Source organism: Orbicella faveolata, unplaced genomic scaffold (genome assembly GCF_042242905.1).
Source record: "Orbicella faveolata isolate gen_17 unplaced genomic scaffold, um_ofav_v1 contig_3, whole genome shotgun sequence".
Lineage (NCBI taxonomy): Eukaryota > Metazoa > Cnidaria > Anthozoa > Scleractinia > Merulinidae > Orbicella > Orbicella faveolata.
Window position 1 is genome coordinate 8,220,562 of NW_028301558.1, and position 11,446 is coordinate 8,232,007.

The 11,446-nt window shown below is 36.6% G+C and overlaps 1 protein-coding gene and 1 non-coding gene across 5 annotated transcripts; one reads left to right on the forward strand and one right to left on the reverse strand.

Moving 5' to 3' along the window:
* Positions 1-1,007: 1,007 nt before the first annotated feature.
* LOC110062637 (syntaxin-16-like) lies at positions 1,008-10,130 on the forward strand. 4 transcript variants are annotated; one of them, XM_020769591.2, is made up of 10 exons: positions 1,008-1,492; positions 1,996-2,084; positions 4,162-4,180; positions 4,676-4,709; positions 5,003-5,109; positions 5,976-6,138; positions 6,215-6,327; positions 6,810-6,953; positions 7,681-7,761; positions 8,505-10,130. In XM_020769591.2, exons 1-10 carry the CDS (start codon positions 1,391-1,393, stop codon positions 8,607-8,609), a joined length of 957 nt encoding a protein of 318 aa, XP_020625250.1. In that variant the 5' UTR covers positions 1,008-1,390; the 3' UTR covers positions 8,610-10,130. The 4 variants fall into 4 exon arrangements, with proteins under 4 accessions (XP_020625250.1, XP_089153868.1, XP_020625243.1 ...); XM_020769584.2 differs by lacking the exon at positions 1,008-1,492 and adding an exon at positions 1,566-1,891; XM_020769595.2 differs by lacking the exon at positions 1,008-1,492 and adding an exon at positions 1,568-1,870.
* A 1,216-nt stretch (positions 10,131-11,346) lies between these two features.
* Positions 11,347-11,419, reverse strand: Trnak-uuu (transfer RNA lysine (anticodon UUU)). Its single transcript has one exon. It is a non-coding gene; the product is annotated as a tRNA-Lys (tRNA).
* Positions 11,420-11,446: the final 27 nt, after the last annotated feature.

Consider the following 11,446-nt stretch of genomic DNA (forward strand, 5'->3'; position numbering starts at 1 on the left):
GAATCTAACGTTGTCACGCACACTGCACACTGCACACATCATTCCCTTGTTGAAACGGCGTCGGTATTTGTTGTTGTTGTTTGTAGTTTATTAAAAAAAAAAGCTGGCAAGGTTAAGAAATATTTTTTCACAAAATTCCTTGCAGGAGCCATTCAAGTCCAAGCGCGAAAGCTCAAGCGTGCTTCATATGACAGCCTGAAGCATGGAGATGAGAGGACCCAAAAATACCACGTATCACTGGCTGTGTCTCGTCGATTGACGAATTTAAAATCACAGTTACATGTATTAACGTGAAAATCATCCAAAAGTCGGGGAAAAAACTTTGAGAGAGAGAGAGCTGTTTGTGCTCATTTCTGCAAAGTCGGAAAAAAACTTTTAAACGTAAACTGAATCCAGTCGGGAAGGTTACACTTTCTTGCCAAGCAAAGTCTGAATAATGGCACAGTTCCCGTTTCGATCTGTTGTACTAGTATTTTGATTGATCTATGGATACAATGACAAAAGAGAGACGCATATGGAAGACAAATGCCTGATTTTCACTATCATGGAACCCCATGACTACCAATTATCTCACCCCGACAAAAAGTCAAGAGATCAAACCAAACAAAAAAAACAAAATATTCAGACAAGATTTTCCCAGCATTATACTAGGAACATTTGACTCTGTCTTTCCCTTAGCTTTTCGGAGAACCTTGAACAATTTAACAGAACTGCTTTCTCTGAAAATTGCACATATTCCAAAGAAATATGTTTATGAATGCATTGTCGGAGTGAATGTAATTTTATTTTTACATTTGATAAGACTTGGCCGAGACCGGAAACCTAGCCTTAAAAGCGTCTTGCACGCAAGGCTTTTTTTTTCCAAAAACGGAAACAGCAAACAAACAAAAACAAGCAAAAGCGGCAAATTTAATCATCCGCTAGAAATTGTTGCCAAAACCTACCGCTATTTAAACATCGGTTCAAAACCTGACAAAATCGAGACATGTGTATTCCCGTCAGGAATGTTTTTTTTTTTTCTCTTTGCAGAAATGAGCACAAACAGCAATAGTTATATAAGCTTACTTAAAAGTTTACGCTTGCAAACTTTTCATGAACACAGGTCAACACATACACCAGCAGTTTCGTTTACAGACCTGCTTACGAGCTGATAACTCGGCTGGTGTTAAAGTGACTGGTACCAAATTGGAGACAATAGGACACGTATTGATTTGAAAATTTTGGTTTTCCCTTAAGAGAACGGGTTATAATTTGTATACCTATCAAATAAGAGGCCAGTTTAGGCAAGACATGTTATTAAGGTGATTACGACAATGGGAACTCAACAGTCAAAGCTCTTTCTAATCGGGTTTCTAATCCGAGTTCAAAGTGTTAGAAGTGTAGCGTGATCATGACAAAACTTGTCAGACGATCACATTACGACTTGTTTCTGCAATTCAGGAGTAATCACCTTCAATATCGCATCCGACCAGGCAACTTTTGGAACGATATTGTAAGTTTGGTTCATTTTAGCACACTTCTACAACCCAAATCAAACAATATTCTTCTTTCGGAACGAGTGTTTCCGATCTATTACGAACTCTTTATCGGTAATCTTCGGAAATCGTCGTGAAGGAATGAGGATGTACTCTGCCCAGCCTCCCACGGACGAATATTGCAGCTGTGCGGACAATGGCGGATCTGTGAACTCTTCGCTTGTCATCTACTAAAGGAATCTTTCAGGCTCTCCTCAAGTAACCTAGACACTCGTGAATCAGGAAGTCGATGGAACGTTGGCGAACCGATGGCTACTAGGAATCTAACGGAGATTTACATCAATCTTCGCACTGAAATTAGTCGTTTCAAGGCGTATTCGCTGGGTGACTCCGGTGTACGTAGTGATAGTCCTGGGGTACTGTGAAAACATGCACCATACACCGTGTTATTCAGTGTAATGACTCGCGATAATACTAGACGAACGACAGTTTTTGACAGATATTTTGTTTGGTTGAACAGGACGATGATACAGTTGCCCTTGTTAGAAGAACGAGTGATCTAGAGCTTGGAGTACAAGCAGGGGGACTTGGTTCGTTACCTCCACAATGGTGGGTATATTTTCGTTTTGTTTAAATACTGAAAGGTATTTCTCTCGCGTATCATACAAATATTAGTGCCGAAGGATTTTATTGCATATCTTTGATTATGATTTCTGTGAAAATTTGTCTCGTAAACTGAACTTTGCATATACATGTACAGTTGCAAATTAAATATTTCATAAGAAATACACCATTTTCTCACTTGATGTCAAACTGCTCTTGCCCACAAAAAGTTAACTTGGTGTATTTGTCATACTGTTCTTCATATTTAGTAGAAACGGAGTTATATGGACTGTAGTCCAGGCAGGGAAAAATTGTGGAAGTAATTTGGGAAGATTTGACTCTTCAAGCATGATTATGTTCTGTTGTTAATTAATCATATTAGTAACAAAAGTTAATGAAATTGGGTTCGTTGCGAAGTCTGTGTGACAGTTTCTTCCGTCAAAATGCCAGTGATATATTTTATTCACTGAACTTTCTGAATCAGAGTAGAAACAGAAAAACAGAACCAACTTACAAGAAAATATAGAGGGCATAATCAATGCACAAGCGACACAGGTATGCAATAGGTCATGTTTGTATTCTTAGTGTTTGACTGGGAATATCGCGTAAGCCGCAGGTCTATGCTACAGCTAGTTCCAGTCCAATACCGAGAATACAAACATGGCCTATTGCAGTTGTCCAATTGTAAAACGTTCTAAGTGAAATGTTTTAATTGGACAACCGTATGATTACCCTCAAATACCTGGAAGAAAAAAGATAGAGACTATTTAGTTCTAGGTATATTAGCACACTAGTTAATAGGTTAGAACGAATACATATCGGCAAGCACACAGGACAACTTTGGGTAACTTGGAAGGAAAGTAAGAGCATAACACAACATAAAACCAGTCTGTCTGATAGTTTTTTCCAATCGAGAATAGCAAAGTTGCTATTTGCTTGGAAAAAGTCAGGAATTGTATTATTTCTCTTGAATATTTATGTGCTTGGGTCTTGAAATGAATAAATGCTGTGTCCCCAAGGTGGAGTTGTAAATAAGGCCCTCAAGCATTTGTTCAAGATGTAATAAGCTGTAAGTTGAAGGGAAAGATATGTGGCTGTCAACAATAAATTAATGGATAAAAACCCTGGCTAATAAACATCAGGACCAGGTTGTTCAAAGCCCGATTAAGCTAACCCAGGATTAGCGAGAATTTTGATGTCAGTTTTTTAACTTTTCAGTGAGGTTTTCTGTTTATATTGTTTGCCTTTGAGTTTTGAGTTTGAATAATCTCAAACTACACAAAACATAAGCAGTGAAAAACATTTTTATAAAAGAAAAATGTATATGTTTCAGTTAACTTTTAAACCTGGGTTAGCGTTAACCAGCTTTTGAACAACCCGGCCCAGGTTCAGATAAACTGCCAGAATCAAATCAATACCAGTTCAAGCAGGCCAAGGTTTGAAATATACCCTGGGAGAATTTTATATTTTTCAAAGCCAGGGAAGGTGAGGAGGTTATTAATTTAAGCTTGCTGTGAGCATTAATAATGGGTGCTGCTGATAATGGACATAGTGTCGTGGTAACTGAAATTACACAAATTAAACTCAGTTATTATAAATGCAATTTAACTACATAAACAACAAAGAGATACAGTCTGGTATTTTTTGTGGGTATCCATTGTTGGTGCATGCTTAGAGCACATCATCATGTCTTCAGTGAGTCATGGCTGGGTTGCCAGGATTGCTAGCCTCAGGAGTGATTTACTGTATAGGGACTGGTTGGTTGCAGTGTAGACCTGTGGACATCTCATGCATCTATCATTCACACAACTTGATGCAGTTGTTTTGTATAAATAACTGCTTTCATTTGATCAGTATTATTACAGTGAACACGACTGTGTTGGCTTGCATTGTACAGTGGAATACCAATTATCTGATCCAACTGGGGAAACAGAAATTGGTGCAGCAAAATAGGGAGGTTGCATAACTTGAGGGTAAAAAAAGATATGTATAAAAAGGCTTTAAGTAATCAGATTATTAAGGGTTTGAGAAATCAGGATTACTTGTCTGTTAGTAATTCCTTTCTTTTTCATTCACGCTTTAGGGTTGACGTTTTGGAGGAGGTATGTTTTTTTCATTTGCTTTATTTTTAATTTTGCAAATTGCTGTATGATACAACTTTCTGCAAATTAGCCTCTTTCCATGTAACCCATTAATTAATATTGTTGTTTGAAGTACATGTATAGACATGGCAGTCATTATGTTAAATGCAGAGCTGGAAGTAATAGTCACTTTGATGAATACATCAGTCAGAGATATCATTTGGTGTAACCAAATTTAAAAAAAAATTTAAAAAAATACGTAAGACTAATTTTATTATGTGCTTGGATATTATCTAGACCATGCACAAAGTTTCACTGAAATGACAGAGGATAAGTTTACTTGACCAAACATTCTTTTATGTTGGAGAAACAGAACAGTGTGAATGGACACATTGTAATACTTACTGAGAAAAATTGTTTCTATCACTTTCTACCATAACAGACAATGCAATGCTTGTCTTTCCTCTGTTATTAAATAGAACTGAAGTATTATTTCAATTATCTTTATTTTTACAGATTCAGTATGAAATTACAAGAATAAAGCAAAGAAGTAAGTGTTAAGTTTTTTTTTTCTTTTTTATACAGTGTATGTACTATTATATAATAATGTATGGGGAGCACAGTGGCCTGCTGGTTAGGTCTGCCTTGGATTATGTGACCTGTCTGGGGTCATTGGGTTACACTGTGGGCAGAACCTTGTAATCTTCACCCAGGACCAGAAATGCACTCTCTTGAAATGTTTGGGAAACCTAACACAAAATACTTCAGAGGGATAACCTGTAAATTGGCATTAATGTTGTAAGTCAGAAGAGATTTAGGTATGATCTATTTTATTTTTTCTAGTGCAAGAGCTGTCTACTCTCCATGACCGTCATCTGAACCGACCAACCCTTGATGACAGTGTGGATGAAGAACAGACAATAGAAATAACAACAAAGGAAATAACACAGGTTGACAAACACTTTAAATATTAAATGGGATGTCTTTCTATAAATGGATAATATTTCACACTTGAATACAAGAGACATTTTTCTCTCGCAAAGGTTTCCACCCAGCAGTACTGAATAGATACATGAACAGGTTCTAGCAAACTGTAGGGCAACACGACATAAATATATGTACTGCAGTCAGGAGCTTCATTAACATTTTCAGCTGGAGGGCAACTGGTTTTCAAAGGCAGGCAAAACGTTTTGAACTGAACTTCATTATGAGAAAAACTTTCCTCTAGATGGTCAAGCCAGGTGGGCAAAATCATCCTCACAGCCGGTCAATTTGCCCAGTGCCAGGCCCTTAATGAAACTCCTGTGTAATACTTGCAATGAGAATAGTATCACTTTCCTGGTTGCTTCATGTGATATGCACCACACATCAGAGACATTTTTGAACACATGATTGCATTTCCAGACACCAAGAAAAGAGTTGAAAATATGATGTGCAGGGGAATACAATGTAAGAAAATCAATGTCTTAATTACCTTGTAGGTAAAAATGGGTACCTGGCAACTTTTATTAATGCTTGGGGTAATCCTGCAAAGGACCAGCAACCCATCGAGTTTAGAAACTCCTTCACTATCTGCTTAATGCTATAGCAACGGGTGAAAGCTGTGATATTATGAGCCTCTTAGCCTGACTCAGACCTATTAGCTACCCCAATTTCTGTTCTAAAACATACATGGTGTTACATGAAGATCTATGCATACACACTTAGCTATAGAGACAAAAGTGAAAAAAAAGCACTAAATATTAAAAGTCACTTTACCCTCGACTTTGTTAGGGGAAAATTTAATTAAAAGCTGATCAAATTTCTCTGTATTTAGATGTTTCATCAATGTCAAGGCTCCATTCAAAGAATAGGAAGACAAAGTAGAAATGCTTCAAAACAAGAACAACGGCTTCTAAGAAATGTCATGTCATCTTTAGCTGTCAGTCTACAAGATTTATCCACAAACTTCAGAAAAGGACAGTCATCATATTTGAAAAGTAAGCTTGGTGAATGAGAAAGGTCAATCAAAATGTTTTAAAAATGTTGGAATTAATGATAATTTTCATTTCCTAGGATTAAAGAACCGCGAAGAAAGGGAAAGGCAATATTTTGACACAGGCCTACCAGCTACTAGCAGTGCACTTATGAATGAAGATGTGGTTGAGGATGACGAACTTTACGACAGAGTAAGTTAACATGATTGTACAATTAACATGCAGGTTTGGTTCTTTGTAAGGATGGTGTTGCTCTTTGTGGGAAGTTGGTAAGAGAAAAGATTACATTAGTACGCACTTATGGTACCTTTTTCATGTCAAAGATTAAACATCCACTCCAGGGCAAATTTGCATGTGGTTAACATTATTGCCTAATTAAGAAATTAACTGGCACACTACCAACATGTAGGTATCATTATGTCACCCGAAGTACCGGTACTTCCAATATACTGCCAATGCATTGGCCAACAAAGTTGTTGTATTTCTATTAATTTTTCTTTGGCCCCACATGCAAGAGGCTTGAAAGTTTACTGTATTTTAATAATAGTCATCATCATCGTCATTGTCGCTCTATGATACAGTGGAATCCCCACTTTTCAAAGTACCTAGGGGTTCAAAAATTTCAGAGTTCCAAATATCAGGATTCCAGCTTACATCTTATCTTCTGTACACAGGGCTTTACTTCTGACCAGATGAGACTCGCTGAAGAGAACACGGCTATAATAGAGCAAAGAGAAAAGGAAATCCAGTCCATAGTGCAATCAATATCAGAACTTAATGAAATTTTCAGGGACCTTGCTACCATGATTGTAGAACAGGTTAGTCCAAGTTAATATTAACTAAAGATGGTTTCCGCTGAACAATGCAGCAATAATGGCAAAAATAAATGAAGTTACCAAAAAAAAGCTTCATAGTATAGTAATATACAGTTAAGAAGAACTGATTTAGACTCAAGCTGTCTGCGAGAGAAAACTGAATTTGAAGTTGTTCATATTTTAGTTACACAGACAATTCAACAGTTTGAACAAAATAAATGTAACACATATTTGTAGTGCCATGTTAAATTTGGTGTAAAATTTCTCAGCTCTAATCTTAGAAGTCTCTCAGGTTCCTTGCAGTAGAGTAATGTACTTTTTTAAAAAACCATCTGATATAGCAGTTACTGTAGCTTTTCAATAAAGAGACAATGCCCAAAATAAATCAGTGTACTGCAGTCATAAGTGAAATTGCAACATGTAAAGGAAAGTACTCTTGGTAAACTACCCTCAACAATGGCAAGCTGTGTGAAGTGTATTGTGTACTTCCAGAAAATATCCATACCTTCCCCACGGAAGGGATTTTTTCTAATACTTCCCCACCCCTCTGGAAATTCCAGTTAAGCTTCATACATTTATTTAAATTTTTTTGTCTCGTAGAACCCCCCACTCCCCAGGAAATTCCAATCCCTTCTCTGGGGGGAGTATGGATACTTTCTGGAACCACGCATTCTTTCCTAGTTAGCTTATGACAATGAACAGAACATGATAACATTGCTTGTCTCCACAGGGTTCAATATTGGATAGAATAGATTACAATGTAGAACAAGCAGCAGTTAAAGTCGAGGAGGGCTTGGAGCAACTCAGAAAGGTCAGTAACATTTATGATATGCCAGGAATTAATGAATCAAGAAATGTTAGGTATCTCTGGCCCTGGGCCCTTTTAAAGAATATCTCTGATGTAGTCATTTTTATCCCTGGTACAATATGGCATTTTGTTTTGTTTTGGTGTATACTGTATATGAAACAAAAGACATGCCACATTACAAGTACTAAGTGTAACATTGAACAACAACATCTCTATGATTTAGGTTGATCAGAACTAGGGCCTCCACTTTTAGACCCGCAATCAGAAACCCAAAATTGGCCATCACAAGAGAAATGTCTTGTAAGGTCCGTGCTATTACTGGAAAAGGGGAATTTAATTTATGCTGAAAAACTTGCCCAAAGAAAAAAAAAATTTAGTAATTGTTTGGCTTCAGATGGATTGGTTCCAGAAGGTGGTACAGGAAGGAAATTTGAGAGGGGCATGTTTTGTACCATTCCTTTTGCTTGATGTGGTTCTTATTTGTGTAACCAACCTTGACATTTGATCACAATGAGTTATTCAGTAGAATCATTCCTAAATTCTGTCCATTGAACAGTTTGTATTTATAGTTGTTGTTGATTACTACTTTGTGTTTTGCACATTTTACCCATTGAGATACCTGTTTAAAGTTGGAATGATACTTTTCACATAAGGCAATTGACTTTTAAGGGGAAGGAACTGTCAATATTATCAATGATCATACCTGGCAATTTAAAAGTGTTTTTCCTTTCTTTCCTTTACTTTAGGGTGAGAAGCATCAAAAAGCCTCTCGAAAGATGTTATGTATAATCTTATTAGCTATTGTTGTAATTATTATGCTGTTAGCTCTTGTAATAACAAAAGCAAAATGATGATTATGTAAGTGTATTTGTCATTGGTGTGATCATCTGTAGGTTTTTTCATATTAATTTGTACATTTGATACAAAAGAAATGGTTCGTGAAATTTAAAACTAAGTCTTTTTATCTTTCAAAGTTATTTTAGAACGTAATATTTCCAATACTGTTCTTCTTTTCAAAATGAAATTATAGTAAGAATTTATCATCTGGGTTGGGGATAAAGAAAGGTAAACTTTCTGTGTTCCGTTGTTGAAAATCATACAATTAAGCTTTCTGTGCTATTTCAATGGTAAACTTCCCAAATCCAAAGGGCAAAACTAGTTGTTAACTCTAAAAACCCATTGAGTAAAATATAAATATTATATATTGCAGATGCAAGGAAGGAGTTGGACTAAAGGGCCCTAGTCAACCACATCTTTGTTTTTGTTTACTCGCAAGAGTTTGGCTATTATTTTTTGTTCTGAGCATGTTGAAATGAAGGAAATCACTGTGAAACTACGAAAGGTAGTTTTTAAAACGTACTTTCTCTTCACCATTGTATCGATAGTTTTGATGGCATCAAAAATGGCGGAAGCTGACTAGGGTCCTTTAAGAATGTAGAAGTCAGTAGGAATGAGCAAAAAACTCATACAATGCATGACACTTAAAGAATGTGTTGTTCTGGAAAAATCCATCCCCCATCCCCACAGAAATTTTTTCTGTTTGAAGCCCCATTCACTGAAAATTTCAGTTAATAGGAAGTTTGAGACCACCCCACTCCCTTGGAATGAATGGCTGTCAAAGGGGCATATGGATTATGGATATTCTCCAGAACTGCACAATGTTACCTGTTACACAAAGTACATTTTTAGGTCACCTATTGCCGGTTTTCATGTGACGTCGTCATTTTCCAAAATTAAAAATTACCAATCCTTCTGAAGATCTAGTTTCATTAGATGTAAGACCCTCTAAGAACTTGCCCTTTTACACCAGGATTTCTCATTTTTTTATAGAGGACGTCTGAATTTTCGAGTTAATTAAATGCGTCGTGTGACATTAAAATGGTGCCCTGAGAAGACACTCACATAGGAGATGAGTTATAGCCAAGTTTTTGCTAACTGAACAGTTCTTGCACAAAAATAATTATTACTTTCAATGTGCTGGAGCCCTAGAGTAATTCAACAATTTGTTGCAATAGCAAAACTGAAGCTAACTGAGTGACACATGTTTCTGTTACACCAACATGGTGTCTCAATACAAAGCTCTATAAATTTGGGTGCAACACTTTTCTGAATAACGTGCGAATGAAAAACCACATAGGCCTTAACCTTGGTGAGGTTGTTTACATATCAATCATCTATCATTTCCCAGATTCTTGACTTCATTTATTGAATGGTTGCGATTTTTACTTGTGATGGTGTGACAGTGAAAACTAGCAATAGAAAAGGGAATTCCTACAAAAACACCTTCTCACTCTCTGTGGCATGCATCACTACATTCTTAAGGTAATCACCATGCATATAATGGTTTAATAAAGATAATTTTCTACTCTACAGTTCTGATCTTGTGAGTAAATTCATTTCAAAGCATTTCGGGAGGGGGGGGTACTCCCTTTATTGGCCTATACGGGGATGCTCCTCCTATAAGGGGTACCGTTTTCAGGTTTCATCTATATAAAAGGGTAGGGACTTCACAAGTTGAAGTATGCAAAAGGGAGGCAAATCTGCCATTTAAGTCCAACGTGAACATGAACTGAATATAAAATACTTGTTTTTTTGGTTAACATCTCTTCTGTTTATGCTTGATGTTCTCTGGTAATATTGTTTATTAACTTCATTCCAAGGCGTTACAAAAGGGACGCAATGTTCTTTGGAGGCTGTGTGAAAGGGGTACGTTTTTTCAATAAAAGATATATGAAAGGGATACCTTTCTGTTTAAATGGTTTACAATAGGGTAAGTGGTTGCACCTTGAGGCAGGGCTTTCCTGTATAAAACTTTGCAGCATGGAATCAGTTATATCACTATTCCTAAAACCTCAAGACTGCTTGTGTCTTCATGTTTTGCATCCACTGGGCTGATCATTCAATTAAGGTGGCTGCCAACAGATCAAGGCATTTTTTTAACAATTCTACTTTGAAAGATTAATACTCGGTACTTTTCGTTTTCAGTTGATGCTACAATAAATACATCAAACAAATGCCCAAACATTCGCATACAAGATATGATCATTTTCTTGACATCAAAAGATACTATGGCAACAGTGTGCCCTGTAGAGACAACACCTAATTTTAGTTTTGAGTTCTTTTTTACTTATAAGTTTGGTGACTCCTCGTATTTTATCAATGAATTGTGATTAGTATGTCAAGATTAAACTTTTGGACTCATTTTTGACAAAATTAAGATTGTTTTGATCTCATATGCTGTTGCCATGGTAACCCTTTGTGTCACGAAAGTGAACTAGGTTTGAGGCCATTATTACGGCATCAAGTGAAAAATATTGGTAGCACTGAAGTACTGAAAAATGCTGGCATCCATTGTGAATAATAATTCCCCCCAAAAATAAAACAGAGTGATACTGTTCTTCGTTCATTACTTACTGACAGTGGAGTGGTTTGCACCGTGGGTCAAGCTTTGTGTTTTGGGTGGGTGACAAAAAAATGCAAGTGAAATTGAAATATTGCTTGTATCGTATAATTTTATTAATCTATTATCTTTTATTAGAAGCTGCTTTGAAAAGAAAGAAAATTCATTACAAAAAAAAAAGGAGCGCGCGCCCGATATGGGACTTGAACCCATGACCCTCAGATTAAAAGTCTGATGCTCTACCGACTGAGCTAACCGGGCTCACCTGGTTAGGTACGGTATTTTATT

What these genes read in the sequence shown, in the direction of transcription:
- LOC110062637 (XM_089297742.1), top strand. Translation starts at nt 1,784, where the DNA reads ATGGCTACTAGGAATCTAACGGAGATTTACATCAATCTTCGCACTGAA. An exon ending in ATGACGAACTTTACGACAGA is followed by an intron (nt 6,328 to 6,809) that starts GTAAGTTAACAT and finishes TTCTGTACACAG; the next exon opens with GGCTTTACTTCTGACCAGAT. An exon ending in CTACCATGATTGTAGAACAG is followed by an intron (nt 6,954 to 7,680) that starts GTTAGTCCAAGT and finishes TTGTCTCCACAG; the next exon opens with GGTTCAATATTGGATAGAAT.